Source organism: Truncatella angustata (genome assembly GCF_020726525.1).
Source record: "Truncatella angustata strain MPI-SDFR-AT-0073 chromosome Unknown BKA67scaffold_3, whole genome shotgun sequence".
Taxonomy (NCBI): Eukaryota; Fungi; Ascomycota; class Sordariomycetes; order Amphisphaeriales; family Sporocadaceae; genus Truncatella; species Truncatella angustata.
Genome location: NW_025763383.1, coordinates 1,180,227 through 1,196,399, shown reverse-complemented (window position 1 = coordinate 1,196,399; position 16,173 = coordinate 1,180,227). Strand labels below are relative to the sequence as shown.

General features: G+C 47.8%; 3 protein-coding genes across 3 annotated transcripts; 2 read left to right on the top strand and 1 right to left on the bottom strand.

Moving 5' to 3' along the window:
* The first annotated feature begins 1,474 nt into the window (after positions 1 to 1,474).
* BKA67DRAFT_231964 (kinase-like domain-containing protein) lies at positions 1,475 to 3,792 on the top strand. The gene is made up of 4 exons (XM_046095634.1): positions 1,475 to 1,650; positions 1,717 to 1,784; positions 1,861 to 2,028; positions 2,103 to 3,792. The coding sequence occupies exons 1-4, from the start codon at positions 1,599 to 1,601 to the stop codon at positions 3,741 to 3,743; spliced, it is 1,929 nt and encodes a 642-aa protein (XP_045959536.1). The 5' UTR covers positions 1,475 to 1,598; the 3' UTR covers positions 3,744 to 3,792.
* A 5,694-nt stretch (positions 3,793 to 9,486) lies between these two features.
* On the bottom strand, positions 9,487 to 11,186 carry BKA67DRAFT_657221 (uncharacterized protein; the record flags this gene model as incomplete). The annotated part of the gene is made up of 3 exons (XM_046107077.1): positions 9,487 to 9,533; positions 9,587 to 9,730; positions 9,782 to 11,186. 3 exons carry the CDS (start codon positions 11,184 to 11,186, stop codon positions 9,487 to 9,489), a joined length of 1,596 nt encoding a protein of 531 aa, XP_045959535.1.
* A 1,842-nt stretch (positions 11,187 to 13,028) lies between these two features.
* Positions 13,029 to 16,168, top strand: BKA67DRAFT_560108 (Mis6-domain-containing protein). Its single transcript, XM_046102435.1, has 8 exons — positions 13,029 to 13,248; positions 13,353 to 13,728; positions 13,782 to 13,853; positions 13,907 to 14,030; positions 14,079 to 14,249; positions 14,298 to 14,564; positions 14,617 to 14,740; positions 14,789 to 16,168. Exons 1-8 carry the CDS (start codon positions 13,176 to 13,178, stop codon positions 15,691 to 15,693), a joined length of 2,112 nt encoding a protein of 703 aa, XP_045959534.1. The 5' UTR covers positions 13,029 to 13,175; the 3' UTR covers positions 15,694 to 16,168.
* Positions 16,169 to 16,173: the final 5 nt, after the last annotated feature.

Sequence of the window (16,173 nt, the reverse complement as noted above, 5' to 3'; positions counted from 1 at the left end):
GGTTGGCTGGTACTCGGAGCGCGGTGGACTGACTACCTCGAGACGCGAGACGGAGCTGCAACAACCTGAGAGCGGTGAAGAGCAATTGGGCTGCAATCGGGTGTTGGTGGATCAGCAGAAGGTCAGGTAATATTGTATTGCTGCTATTAGTGTCGGCCAGAGCGAAAGGGTTCGGTAATTGAAGAACGCTGGGATCGCAGGGCGCTGCTGGTTGTTGTCAGTTCAGCATAGGCCACGATCCGGGATGAGATGACCTGAGCTGGAGGAGTGGCCCTCGGAGGGCCCTTGTACGAGTACCCAGCCCTTCCAAAGTTGGGGGTTTGGAGTAGCTCAGTGCCCCTCCTGTTTATCCGCCGTTGCTGGGTAACCCACCCCGGTGCCCTGCCGCTGGAGTCGGTTTCAAGTGAGAGACAGCCCGTAAAAGACCCACCCCACTATTGACTCAGATTTAGGTGTGACGTCTGTTTCTCGTCAACGCCCCCAACTCTGCAGTACGGGGCATCAGCCAACCGCCCAAAAAAAAAGAAGAAAAAAAGACATGAGACATGGCAGTTGGGATATTCTTCCTCCACAGCACAAGGTCCGGTCATGACGATATACGGGCAAGCTTTTCGCCATCTCATTCCCCAACTGTGCGCGCATAAACCCAATAAGCGTGCATGCCAGCTCAGTTGCATCTTGAGGGTTTGCGCCTGGATGCGCCTGCGTGCGCCTGACTGCAGCTGAAATACGCCCAAACGGGTATCCAGGTGACATCCCGCCCACAAAGGAGGCTAGAGAAGCCTATCGAAACCCCTGCCGGACTATTTTAGCTCTAGTGCTAGCTCTTCTCGCGACCTGTACGTGGTACTTGCCAGGTATTTGGCCAACGCCCTGCTCGTTTTTTCCCGGGGGCGGTACCATCCCTAGCAGACCTACCTACATAGTAGAAGACCTATGTATGCATGTATGTACGGATCCGTAGTGTGTATGGGTCTCCAAGAGAGCCCTGCATGGACAGCTCTGCAAGCCCTGTCGGCGCCGGCGGCTGTCATGTAAGTTAAGACAAGACTCGCGCATGTTGCTGGTTGTCTCGTCCTGCGCGAAAGAGTCGCGCTCATTATCTATGAGGGCAATGCAATCGAGCACGAGAACCATCCGCCATGGCAATGATCGTGAGCTTTCTCGAAAGGGATCAATCACCCACTCGTGTCTTCGAACACAGACGGAAAGGCTGATCGGCTCGCTAATCACAGCCGCCCAGCCCCAACCGGGTGTGCCTGCGGTCAAGTAGCAACCATTGACTGGCCCAAGCTTGCTCTGACCCTGTTCAAAATATTGTCCTGGTAACGAGCAGGCCAACATCCCCATCACTTCGCCCAACTTGCATTTGAATATCACTTGACCACTGCTGCATGTCTAGCTTGCACTCGCACCTCTTCTGGAACAATTCCTTTGTTCTTGTCTGCCCAAGTCCGACTGTGCTTTTTCCTGGCTCCTCTGCTGCCACTGAGCTCGAGTCTTGCTCATCGCTGTCGCCCGCCCTACCGCTGTTTGTTTATTGATTTAATACGTACTTCCGGTGATCAACGGCGCATTGCGCTCACACCCACGACAACATGAACGACGAGGCTATCGCAGGCCATTACCAGGTCCTCGAGGAGCTCGGTCGTAAGTACAAGTCACGCGCTGGCCTTTCAGGAAGACCACCAGAGACGTTCTGTTGACCATTTCTAGGTGGCAGCTTTGGAGTAGTCTACAAGGGAATTGAGAAGGCCACGGGTGAGGTGGTTGCCATTAAGCATGTAAGTCTCGAGACCCCCCTTCGTCCAAAACACCCACCGTGTAGTCGCATCGACTCACTAATGTACCGCCTCGTAGATCGATCTCGAGTCGACGGACGACGATATTCAGGACATCCAAGCCGAGATCTCCGTCTTGAGTACGTGTGCTTCTTCGCATGTGACACAATACAAGGCCAGCTTCTTGCGAGGCAGTAAGCTATGGATCGTTATGGAATTCCTGGGTGGTGGCTCTTGCTTGGACTTGGTGAGTAGCTATACTGCTTGACTCGGGATACTTTTGTGACAACATGCCTCGTACTAACGCACTCTACCTGCTAGCTCAAACCCGAGCCCTCTAGCTTCAGCGAAACACACATAGCCATCATCTGCCGCGAGCTTCTTGCCGGTCTGGAATATCTCCATGCAGAGGGAAAGATACATCGTGACATCAAAGCCGCAAACGTTCTCCTCTCCGAGGCGGGCAAAGTCAAGCTGGCCGACTTCGGTGTGGCAGCACAACTGACCAATATTAAATCCCAACGGAACACGTTCGTCGGCACGCCCTTTTGGATGGCACCCGAGGTCATCCAGCAAGCCGGGTACGACTTCAAGGCCGACATCTGGTCCCTCGGCATAACAGCTCTTGAGATGGCTTACGGAGAACCGCCCCACGCCAACTTGCACCCTATGAAGGCCCTTTTCCAGATCCCCAAGAACCCACCTCCAAGACTTGAGGGCAACTACTCCAAGGATTTCAAGGACTTTGTGTCAAAGTGCTTGGTCAAGGACCCCGACTTCCGTCCCTCGGCAAAAGACATGTTGAAGCATCGATTCATTCGGTATGCCGGCAAGGTCGAAGCATTGCAGGAGTTGATCGAGCGTCGTCGGGCATATGACGCCAGCAAAGCCAACAAGAGAAACCATCGAGCCATGTATCAGGAGACGTTGCGTGATATCTCCTCCAAGGAAGACCAGGACGAATGGGTCTTTGACACTGTCAGGTCAGTTGCGCCTAGGAAAACGACAGCCAAGTCACGAAAGCCATCATCCATTTTCTCTACCGAAGAAGCACTGCGCAGACTGGATATCAAGGATGCACCTTTGCAGCCTTCCTCCCCAGCTCAAACACCCGGAACAGTCAGAAAGGCCACTGCTCGCAGACAGCCCTCGTTAGCACAGAACGCTGGCATCGGCTCCATACGAGCCCCGCCCGGACCAGCACTCAGGAAGCCACTGCAACCAGACATGTCGTTTGGCAACTCCGGCTCATCACAGCGTCTGTTCCGCAGAGTGCCTTCTGATAGCTCCACATCAGGGCATATCTCCTGGCCGGACTCAGATGACGTCTTCTCAGACGAAAACAGAATCCCCAAAACAGCTGACGCCAACAGCAAGGAAGCTACCCTTGGTCGCCGTCTCTACACAAAGGCTGTGGAGCCGAGTTTGGCCGAGCTACACGCACAGACATCGTCAATGGCAAAAAGAGATGCCTTGGCCAAATTTTCAGATGCTTTCGCTGGGCTGAACGCCGTCGATCCCGAGGGTGCCTATCATATGATGCAGAGCCTTTTGGCATCCATGTCTCAAGACACAAAGCTCTCCAATGCCTTCCTCTCCAAGATGGCGCCAATGAAAGGGACTATGGATAGCGACATGCTATCCGGTACTGTTATCATCAGGAACACACCAACTACCGACCGCACCGACCGCAGCCAGCAAAGTCAGATGCAACAAAGCCCGACAAAATTAATCCTCGCAGCCAGCAATCCACACCTCAAGTCCCACCGGCGGCGCCAGGGAAGTGTAGTAACCGGTATTGACGGTAGTCTTGAGAAGGCTGTTGACAGAGAGAAGGCAGCGGTAGAGGCAAAGTACCCGGGGCGCGAAGCACAACCAGGTATGGAGCATTGTCGGCAACTGTCGGATGTACTTTACAGTCGTTGGGTGGATGGCTTGCGACTAAGGTGGCCCAACATGTGATTGGGTAGGGGTAGAAAACCTTCCTCTCAGATCCAATGAGCACTACTGGATGTAGGATATATTGTATGATCACCCAGGCGGCTATGAGCCAGAAGATTTCAACAGCCACATGGAGGACGTGATCTCCGAGAAGAAGAAGTCATGGTAGGCTCAGGAGGAACGTTTGAACGAAAGTCAAGGAGCAGTGGCACTGCATGTATCCCTTTTTCTTTTATTGGCGTTTCAAGCATCTGACACCGGGATCTAGGAGTCTTCATGAGATATGACCACTCCGTATTTCTGGCTCCAGCTAATTGCATGGTATGGTGTTTTTTTTTTTCCTGTAAAATTCTTGTACATAGAAATAACATAGTCAAGCGGCGTTTTTGATAGACAGGTTTGACAGCCAATACATAGCATAAGTCATTTTATCCTTGTTGGCGATTCACATCACAAACCTCATGACCCAGTATTGCATCACTCAGTTTCATTGACTGAATTCTCCCGCAGATTTTTCATCTGCATTTTCAAAGCCAAGTGGATATGACTCCAAACCTCACAATTTGTGGCTGGGAAGTCAAAACGACGACTAAAACGTGACAACAAAAATACAGTTTATAAAGATGCTCAGCATGTATATATACGAAGTACCAACTGGGAGTTCAGAAACGTTAATATAAACTTAAAATAATAACAAAAGAGAGATTCTGGTATAATTTTATTGATAACCAGATCCTCTCAATCATCGATGTGTAGAACAACAATTGGTTGAGTCATCAGCCTTTGAATCAGGTACCGCCCGATCACTTCCGAGGAGAGTAAACGCTCACTGAAGCTTATTCCAGGTTTGTATGATTACGCTCCACCACGACCGAGAATTTTCACATCGTTCCACAGCTTCATCATACGCCACTCAGCCCACCAACCGAGACTGTAATGGAGAACATCCCATACAATGGCCGAGCTTTCATTACGAGCATATAGAGGAAACTACCGGTAGCGAGTCAGTCGTTTCATGAAGAGAGGTTAAGGACATGATGCAATAGTCTTGTAGTTGGAAGCTGCCTTTAATTGAAGATTTGGTCAGGCTGGATCATGATTTGCGTTCATCTGTTATGGATCTTACGTAAGTTGTTAATAGCTAGCTCCCATATGTGGTTGGTCTTTACCAATAATTCCAGAATAGCGAATTCCGTTGTCGGTGAACTTTCAAGGGATGAGCACTTGGGCTATAACACAACGGCTTAGTAGGCTGTTCGTGCCGTTTTCTAGAATATTTGGAAGCTCTTTAAATATGAGCATTTAACAAAAGCATCGCTAAGGAACTGGTAGAGGAAGGCTAATGATTAGCATTTAAGATCAATATGTGTTCCTGAGACCTGTCGCGCGATCTGAGAGTTCGTGACTTGGTTTTATGGATGTTGTTCTGTTGAGTTCTGAGACCTCGATATAGAATGACGAACTACATGGGTAACTCTAGACACTTGTCTTTCTGTTCCACGGACTGTCAACCGTACCTCCTCTAGAACCTAAGAAGAAGAAAACGTGACTCGCACGTATATATAATGATGACAATATGTCTGTCTGTTTGTTCGTCACGGTGTGTGATGCAATGAAATTATGACTAGGTTTTCACTGCCTCTCAACACGGAAAATGCCCATAACTACCAATTCAACTGTAGTACATAACATAACTTAAATTAGTCATTTATATCTAATTTGATTGGGAGATCTGTCCTTTTTGACTTTAATTACTTGCTATTTAACCCAAAGCTTTCTTTGCAAGGCCTCATCGTGCTCTACACCCTGCAGCGCCACATTTTTCTTTTCATGAAGACTATCCTATTTATCCCGCACATGAGATTTCACCTCAAAACCAACCACGTTGATCATTTTGGAAAAGCGTAAGAGACTTAGAATTCTTCCCTTGGCACTAAATTGGAGAGTTATACTAACCTAGAGAAGCTTCTAAATGTCGATCTCAATGGCTGTTCTTACGTAATTATAAAAACTTGCATGACAATTATTATTAACCACTGGTAGAGAAGAGTGCTTTTTCCATACTCGACATGGCAAAACGCATATTTCATTCAGTTGTTCGACCACAATACCGAGAAGACTTTATTGTCAACCAGCTTCGTTTGCCAATTCCAAGAGGTTACTGGTCTGGATCTTGACGATGCAACGAGCGTCGATACACTATTATGTTTCAATTATGTTATGGCTATGAATCGTTCTTTGCGGTTTTTGTCAAACAAAAAACTACTATATCTGCACAAGGGCGATCGTGTCCCTTGGTGAGAATAACAACCATTCTTGTCTGCATTCAATCCATATGGAACCCCATTCAATCTGCTAGGTTTTGGTTGTCTCGACTCTTTCTAGGCAATTGCTTTGGTTTCAGATAAGTCCCAGTCCGTCTGCATCACCAGCTATAGCCAAAAATGCTCAAGGATAGAGGCTTACAGAAGGTTTACAGAGGGCTGCTGCCTCTTGCCAGAGTGAACCAGCGCTTGCCCTTCACCAATCGTTCGCCCGCCTGCGAGCAGCTATGCTAGCCGCAAACGCATTCTACTTGATGACAGCTTCGCCGTATTTGAACGACAACGATCGTTCAATTATGGAAGACGATATCAGAAACCACCTGCGTGAATCCAGATGAGTTTCTGATTTCTTACTATCGAGCTATACTGGCTATATTCTCCGAAACAGTCCAGCTGTTATAGGTTACTTTCCCCTATGGCCGTGCAACCAGACTATGGTACCATGGTGCGCACATCCATCTGTTTTGCATTCAAGCAGATTTAGATCCCCCCCTTTTTTTTCTTTTTCTTTCTTTTGGCTTTAGAGGGTGGATGATTACTGAATATAAACGATTTCTTTGTCAACGAGGAGTGAGCAAGCTTGAATTATAGTAGCTCTATGGAATGAACATGACAGTGTTTTCAGTGAATAACACGCGTATGGACCCACGTTCACACGACCATGTATTCTTCAATGGTTGTTGTTCTCTCATCATGGACTAAGATGGTACAGCAAATGCATTGAGTGCTCCTCGTCATTAAGTGCCTTTTGCCTTGTTGTCCCTTGATCAATGGGCAAATAACGCAACTGAGGACTATGGAAAAGAAGATTAAGCAAGGCCAACGAAACGGTTGAAGCTCCAAGTATTGACGGCAAATGTCGAGGCCTGTCAAATTGACCATATATGATCCAAGAAGAGCGCAGAATTATAGCAAGCCTCAACCGGCCTTCTCAATGCTTCAGGCGGGGAAAATTCGAGAAGATACATTCACCTCATCCTGAAGAATATTTGATATCGCAAGACTACGAATGTATTGGCTGCGTTATCGAACATCACGAAAACGTATGACTGAATATAAATTACGCATCCGTTGATTGTCAATTTGTTATTATTATATCGAAGCTACAAATTAGTGTATTATATTTCGCGAAATTTTGAAAGGTACGAAAAGCTCTTATCCCCAAGCTCCTGAATTCTTTGTTGAGGAAATGACGGATGCATTCACGGCAACTAACGTTCTCCTTTCATTGGCAAGTTTTCCAACTTCAGAAATGGTTCTTGACGTTGCATCGCGTCATTCCCAGAATTTCATACTTTCTCATAACGAGGTTGGACTTTCACGATAGCTAAGCAGGCCTCCTTAGTACAGGCCGCTCCTCGACGAAGCCCGCAGCTATAGGCCGAACGACTAAATTTTCGACTACAAGCCGCTACGAGAGTCACTAAAGAGATTCCATTGACCACATTTTGGCAATTGCCGAACGGAAATGATTGCGCGATCATCGAAAGTACAATCATTAAGTATCTCCGTGGACCAATGCGAGGCTAGTGACGTGTATCTGAGTGTCTGGAAGAAATGTTAACCATCGATATGTTTGCCCATAGCCGCCCAGTCATGGACAACCTACCGTATGGTGTCAGAACTGACTACCACTCCATGGCCAGAGCATCGATACGACATAGATTCGTGCAGAACCTGGGATTTCCTGTCCTCTTAGGTGGACAATTGCTCAACGTTAATGGTCTTTTCGATCTTAAGGAGCAATGAGGCTTATACGACAAGTTACATTCTAGGAAGGTGATGAAGAAGTGATGAGGGTCTAACAGCGAATGAACAACACCTAGCAATTTGTCATATGCATCCGCGCCGTCCCCCCCCCCCACACACACACCCAAGAAGGCTCAGTAATTCTGTCTGCGTGGAGAGTTCAAATATGACTGGAAGCGAGAACTCTGCTTGTGCAACAGCTGCGGGTATAGTATGCAAGTAGAGTTGTGCTACATCCTTTGTCGGAGTTACCATTCTGGTAGCAACTCTCACGTCAGACTATACTCTCGGGTCAGACGGATCTGGCAATAGGAACAAAAGCCCTTGGGGGTTCTGCGGCGAATTTTGACTAGGTAACACAACCCATGTTAACTATTCTAGAGGGAGAGATATTGCCTACTTGGGCGTGTACCCTTGAGTAACCACACTTGCTAGCAAACGACGCAAGCATATAACGTACCCGGCTTGTACCACGTGAGAAATATCCTTGCGTAACCGATGCTTGATTCGAATGCATCAATGTTCTCTGAGCAACCCGCTTGCCAAGTCACTTCTTCGTGAAGTCTCGTCACTGCGCTAGTTGAGCGGTAAGAGCCCGGGGTTATCTCTCTTTCAGGAAGATGTATAATATCTAAGATAAAAACCTGACCGCAACTGTCATGTCATATAATAACCATTGTGGTTGCGGCCCGCGTCAATCATGCTAGCCGCCGCTCAAATGCTCCCGGGTCCATTTTAATGCTGCCACTCTCGGAGGATTCGAGCTAAGAGAATAGTCCCGTACATGATGACAGTGCAAATCCCTTCACAGAGAAGACTCCACGCGGCATGGTATGGTGCTGAAGCTCCGAAGAAAAATAACGAGCCAGCTAAGTCGCGAATTTGGGCAACAAAACTTGCTGTGCCGCCAGTCCACGCCGGGATGCAAGTGTCGCATGTCCCCTGCTATGCAACCTCGACTCTCAAGCCTGCAAGATTGGCGCACAGCACATGAGGAGGTTGGAGGAACGAATTAATCTGCAAATAATATATTAGCATATCTCGGCATTCGGCCGCTTCCAGTACAGCTGTTGGGTATCGCTCATATTAGCCCAATGTGTAATTAAGGCCGTTTCGGTGATGGTCTGCTGGTCTTGCATCCTCCCCCCCGTATTATGCCTTGCAGCACGACGAGCCAGGGTAGACTTGTCACTGCATTCTGAGTCATGTGAGAAATCTGCCATCTTGTTATACGGGTAATGCTTATGTCGTGTAACTTAGACTTGTGTCATCAGATTGGCTAGAAAAGCTTGAATGCAAGATATATGTTTTTGAATTTGCGGAATGTATTTTCAAATATGGCCAATAGTTTGTCTCACTAGACTTGATGGCTTGATTACATGTTGAGGCCATCGACTTGGGAGTATGCCTTCCACGAAACATCTCGGTCTAACGACGATCTCTGTTTGCGCGCATATGGACCATTGTTCCAAGTCTATCTCAACTCGGTCCGTGTGTTGCTTTGGTACAGCATTATTGCTTGAGGTCCAGGGTTGTTGATGTGTGTGCAGGCTGTTGATGGTCAGTTTCGTCACTACACGTGTACTGTGGGGCACCAAAGACTGTGGTAAGTCGGCTTTGGTTATATCCAACCAAAATACACCTTCGCTTTGGAGGTCTTATTTAGGTGGGAAATGCTGGGGTTATGTTTTTCAAATGGTCTGCCACACATCGCGATAAACAGCCCACTTGCGAAATCCTGATGATATGTCAGTCACTCCTTTAGGGGAAAGGGGAAACATGCAACATCACCTAGATCTTGAAAGCCTTGATCGCCACCTCGGACACCGTCGATAAACACTTCATTCATTCCACAGCTTTGAAGATACTCAATACAAGTTCCCAGAAGTCTGATCATAACAGAGTTCCTATGTTTTTGCAGAGTAGTATGCCCCTCTTCGGGTTCGTTAGCTTGTAAATACCATGAAAGTAATGGATACCACTTACCGGCGATACATATACAGGTGATGCCGCCGACAGCGAATCCAATCCTCCGCGCCCAAGGTAAATCATTCTCCGCGATTGTGCCCGAATTAGCCATGTAAGTCAATGCGGTCGCCACTATATTATCTCCATCCAGGCATAAAACAATATCATGCGTGGAATCACGACTCCATTTGTACTCCTCAAATAAACCCATGGTCTCGTTTCTAGATGCTTCGGTTCGTAGAAACTCCAAGACTTCCGCAAAATCCTTCGGAGTGCATTGTCGAAATACGTAGGTCTGGGGAACTGAGCCTAATCCTCCACTCGGCCAGTCCTGTACCTTCAAGTGCCAGTCACTGATTTCCTTGCCACAACCCGGGGTCTGTGAGTCCAGGTTCCATCCACGATTCCTGAACCAGCCTTGTGATGCAAGCTCTCGGGGAATACCAGAGAGAAGACGAGGAAATGTGCTACCTAGCTGCAGTCGTTTGACACCACGTGTGCGCGTAAGCAGGTCTTTAGCATAATTGTATAAGCTGAGACCAATCCCGCGATTCCTGTACGCTGGCTTAACCAACAGGACAGCAAGTGACCCAACGAGATCATCTGGATCACTAAAAGCCCACGTTGTGTAGGTCGCGCAGAAGCCCACAGTTTCGCCTGTCTCTGGCAGTTTGACAACATAATGCTTCCCAAAACCATCTCTATCCAGCAGGCTTTTCAATGTAAAACCATCCATAGAAAACTTTTCAGGTAGACACTCATTCCAGATGGCCACAACTGGCGAGACGTCGTATCTTATCAAACTGTCGGGCAATGTTTCAACTTCCCATTGTTTTGGAGGTATGTCTGAAATTTGGGATGCCACAGGAAGGCCTGTCATCGTCGGTGATGCTTCGCCAAATAATATAGCAGCTGCATGTTCCAAGCTCCTTGGTGTATGCCCTGGTATCTGAAGTATTGTTTGATAGTCTTTTTCATCTATACCGAGGTCTTCCTTGTTTTGGCACGCCACGATGACCAGAGGCCGATGCTCAGCTACTAATCGTGCAACATCTGCTAAATCGACTTGCGGTCTCTGTCCCGGGAATGAAACGCCAGCAACAACGAAAATCAAGACTTTGGCTTTCTTGATAAATGTCACATGAAAACTAGTGATACCATTCTCAGCGGTATAGGGCACATGCCGGACCCAGGGATGCCTAGCGGCGAGTGCCCGGCCAAATGGTTCAAAGGGGTCTCGAAGCACATCCACACTTTGAGACGGAGCAATGACGGGTGATAAAAGTATTAGAAGATCTCCGTTGCCCAGAACATTAATAAGCGGAACGCAGGACTGTCGATCCCATAAAGATATGGCTTGATGCGAATGGGAATGGAGGGCAGTCCGGTGCGCGAGGTTCGATGCCATTTCGCCTGGGGCCATACTTGTGTACGGTACCCGTTCGGTCAATCATACAGAGCGTTACACATTCGCTCGTCTGTACATATTCGTTAGTAGACCCCGAATACAGGAACATTGAAACACAGACGAGAGCTGCGCATATATGGTATCAGCTTACGAGTATAAAGGAAATTCACTTACTCGGCAAATCTTATACTGATATTTGAGATAAGTATCATGATTCTGAGAGTTTGCTTATAGAGAAATAGGAAACATGCAGAGTCCTGTCAGCATTTGTGAGGCAATAAGCAGGAGGGCCGCAGTGGTGCGAGCATATAGTGGCGTCTTTCCGGGCCAGCAGGCAGACACCGTCGATGCGACCAGATTTTGCGCGCAGATACAAGTGGTGGGAAGGTGAAAACAAAAGGTGATAGATAAATAACCACTTTATTGTTACCCAACTTTTGCAGAAATTTTCGACCTTTTGTTGCTTGTGTAAGCCAATATTCGCCGAGTATTACTGATTTTACAACAGTATTACTGCAAGATTCTGAAAAGAAGTCAAGTACTTTGCTGTCCACGATTAGCGTGATGATGTTGGCGACGCTGAATTCCAAGCGTGTTGGCGTTGCAATGAGCCAAATCCCATAACCAAATTCCGACATAAGCGGAAGCAGGGGAGAATGATGACTCTTTATAATGCCTGTAGGGAAGATCTGGTGGCTCCCGCAACCAAATCCTTCTTCAGGTATGTGTCTGGCTGCACAAGACAAATTTGCTTGGGTCGCACGAGACTATGCTGGTCCAATGAACAGGTGCCCGGGAAAGTACGTGGGTGTGACTAGGATCTGCAACTCATAACGTTGTTAGCTGCGGAGACGCCGCCAGTTTTCTCCTGTAATTCACAGCATCCTTAGGTGGGGTTATAGCTGGCTCAATTGGCCGACTCAAGAAACATTCCCCCAAAAGTTGTGCGTAAGACCTGTGCAGATCGTATGCGTGGTAGTACATGGCACGAGGCTTCTGCAATGGTTATGGATATGGTGGTGCGCCGCTGCAAAACAAGCAGGCCGAAGACTGTGAGAGTCAGCCAGGAAGAGAGCCCGAAATGTAATCTCGTCATTACTGCCTGCCGCAGGCGATACAACTCCTCGAGGCGGCTCTCGCTTAGTACCACGGCGTCTGCCTCTTCAGTAGGATGCGAGATGCGACTAATAAAATGTTACACAAATATAAGCCACCATAGTCACAGCGGCGTTATGTAGGTAAAACTGAGCGTAAATTTCGGCTCTTCCCACACGAAACATGCTAAGGGGTGAGAGGCATGATGGGCGCGACCTGGCGGCGTTTTTCAAGCCCAACCGTCACGATTTTAAAGCCGTTGAAGCTCACAGAGCTTATGTCATGTCATGTTTGCGCGCGATGAACCTCAATGAACTTCTCCAGAAACATTGATTAAGCCCGATCTCGGGCAGAAGATCCGAAAGCATCTGTAGGAACACATCAATAGATTTCCGGACAGAAGGACCTCAGAGTGCTCTTGGGGGCTGTTTCGCTCTGTTAGACTAGGGGCTTTGAGCGGTAGTGATGAGATTGGGGGATGACGCAACCTGGCCTATTCTGTGGACATGGGGGTAACCTTGAAAAATGTTGAAACATTCCATGAGGAGGACTACCAATGTGTAAACGATCCGCATATTTCAAGAGCGCACGGCAAGGTATTATGATAGCCAATCTATTCAGTTGAGTCTGAGTGAGTAGGAAGAGTTGATGTAGAAGCTCCCGTATTTGAGAGCAGACTGGCCCGCAGTATAAGGCTGATTGCGCATGGGGCACTAAGTACCTAATCTGCCCCCCGCTTCACTAAATTCCGCGCCATACCTACCATGTGAGCACGCGTCGGCTTCAAGGCTAAGCGCGTCTCATCGCGAGACTTGTACAGTATATCTTTTGAAGATCGTCGTAAAACTCATTGTTCGGCACATTTTACACGCAAGGAGGCTCTGTGTATTCTCTTCATAGCGTTGTAACATGTCTTCCAGTCCCAATAATGCGGCAACTAACGAGGATTTATTGCAAGACAGCATATCTGATGTAACACAAGGTAAGTGACCCCGGTATGCATTTTCGCTATGTCTTTTTGCTCCAAGCATGCATCGGTATGGAGTTGAAGCGGTCCATCATCTGCTCTGCTGACACACGAAAAAGCTGCAAAAATACCGGCAAAACGTCGAGGGGCGAGCATTAAAGCCACTGTTGAGACCCTCGCGTCGGAGTGCTATGACAAGGGTGTACTTCCAGATGCGTTGAAGGAACTGGTTGACCTTATTATCACTCCGAGTCATCTGGACCAAGCAAGTCTCAATAATATCCTCAGAAATTTATATCCTGCAACACAGATTGATCCCGAGATTGTCATTAATGTCATTGGCTGCTTGGGGCATGGCGCACTCAAGCCTTCTCTGCCGATTCAAGGAGCACTTTTGAAATGGTTGATTATGGTACATCATATCGTCGGAGAACAGGGTGTGCTCCCGAAACTTTACGCCGTTTTGTTCAATCTACTTGATACTGCAGCCATCAGGTATGAGAGTTACGGTTGCCTCGTAGCACCACTCCGTCAGCTAATTCTTTCAGACCACAATTGTGCCATATCTTGGCACTGATTACACGACGTAGACACGTCCGCCCATATCGCATCCAAGCCGTGTAAGTGTTCGCATCAAGTTGACTGACGTACAAGGAATCTAATGATTCTTCAGGCTGGCTCTAAGCCGGCAAACAGGAAACGACCCTGCGCTTACAGGACTCCTGCGCGTCTTCAAGAATTATTACCCAGAAATCATCGTCGGTGATGCAACACGTGGTAAGGCATCAGCTTTCAAGGTACGCTGGTGGAATGGCCTTTAGCAATGCTTTCACTTATTTTTTAAGCATCCTGACCCCCAGTGGCGCCAACGACTCGACGAGATTCAACAGAGGCATGTCCAATCTCTGCAGGAGCGGAACCAACCTCGGGATGCATTTCGAGTTACGCGTCGGCTTGGTAATAGCCATGGGAAGGTCAATGCCATACCTGATGTGCACACCTCCCACGCTCACGAGGTATGTGTGCTCGTAGGATCACTAGGTCTACCAGTGCTAACTCGTCAGGATTCAATTACGCTCGAAGAGATTGAGACTGTTGACGGACTAGTCAGCAATCTAGAAAAGATTGAGTTGCCGAATCAGTTGATATCAGTGCTCGCAGATCCCTTACTCCAGAAGTTGATGCTTATGAAACCAGATTCAGCTTCTGAAGAACGCATCAGTAACTGGCTCATGTCTTACGCAGATGAAATATCTCGTGATGAAGCGACAAGCTTAGCAGAGCTGACAGGATTCCTGGAGACATTGCAGGATTATGCCTCTACCACAAAAGTGAGATACACCTGTACTGCAGCAGTTCCAAGTATACTAACAAGATAACCAGAATCTGCCATCAGCCGTGTTGTCGTTCTTCGTCTCGTATCTAAATGTATGGGACGGAAAGCAAGCCAGACAGTACGTCTTGCACATCTTGTCATATGCTACTCTTCCCGAGCACAGCTTTTCTGGTAAGACTCTTCTCTAAGGTTTGCTGCCTGACATGCTGAATTTTCTAGATCTGTACGAATCCATCTTCGCAACTCTCGAGAGGAAGGTGCTGGACGGATCTGCAGATTCACAGTTGGATGTACTCGGGTGCTATATTGCACTTTTACAGCACTGGACTACTTCTTTGATATCACAGCGCAGTTTTCGGATATCAAGTACTGCAGCTATCTCAGAACTTATCAGCCATGCGAACAAGCTTTGCCTCACAGTGGCCCAGACATCTTCTTGCACTCCAACGCACTCTGTAGTGCTTGATTTCTACGAGGCAGTCGCATATATCGCCTCGCATACGATACTTAGGAAGAGTGTTCGAATTGTCATCCCGCCGTCTGCACTCGTGTATATTCTGCACTTCAGCTCGTCACCAACAACGACCTCGCGTTTATGTGGGGTTTTGTCACGTTACAAACAAGGTTTTCAGGCGGCTATGGCATCTTCACGCTCCGACTACACGACAGCATATATCAATGAATTCAACGGATTTCTGATGGACGTCTGCAACTGTTTGTGGCGCTCTCGTGCCTTTAACTTTAAAGACGCCAACGCACACGCATGTCTGATGACCAAGGATATCACCGACGATCTCACGAGCTATGTTTCGGGCCTACGAAAGGGAAGCAATCTGACGTCCTTGTTCACGATATCAGCCTCTCCAGTGCTCGGGTTACTCGCAACATCCTATTTACGTGAGCTCGAGGATGTGGAGATGGAACAGGGTTCTTCAGGTCTAGATACAAGACACGCTGGGCCCGTGACAAAAGCCAGTCTCAATACGCTTAGCAAGAACGGGGGAGTTAGTTTGACATGGGATGAGTACCGCCTAGGAGTTCTTAGCTATCTTGAGCAGAACGGAATGGAGGGTGTTGGGCGATTGATGCACGGTACTATGACGACGCTTATGAAGAGGACTTGATCATAGCAATGAATACCGTAGTCTCGAAGGTTTTGGTTTGGCGATGCCGTGGGCAGTTCTTTTCCAAAAAGTGACCCCGAGTATTCTATTTGGGTAGACACGATATGAAGGAGCAGAACAAAGCCTGCCAAGAGATATGACAATGATTATCGGTCGTAGGTTACTTTCTAAAACAAACAGTGCACCCTGCGTTGTTTCTGATTGTCAGTTGCTCGGTAAAGGACAACTTGCAACCCAGAAGCCAGTCACACATACAGAATGGTTGCATCGCTCTGAACACCGCAGAGGTAAATAAACACATCTATGTACGACATGGCTATGACTATGAAATATCGTGGTGCCGTATTCTAGGCAAATCATTGCCAGCGGAGCCGATGCGGAAGCTACCAGCATAATGAGAGGATCGTGGTTTTCGGCTCACCAAGGTTGGGCCATTTTTCTTCTAGGGTTCGGCGACACCCGCGTCTGCAGGGGCCAAGG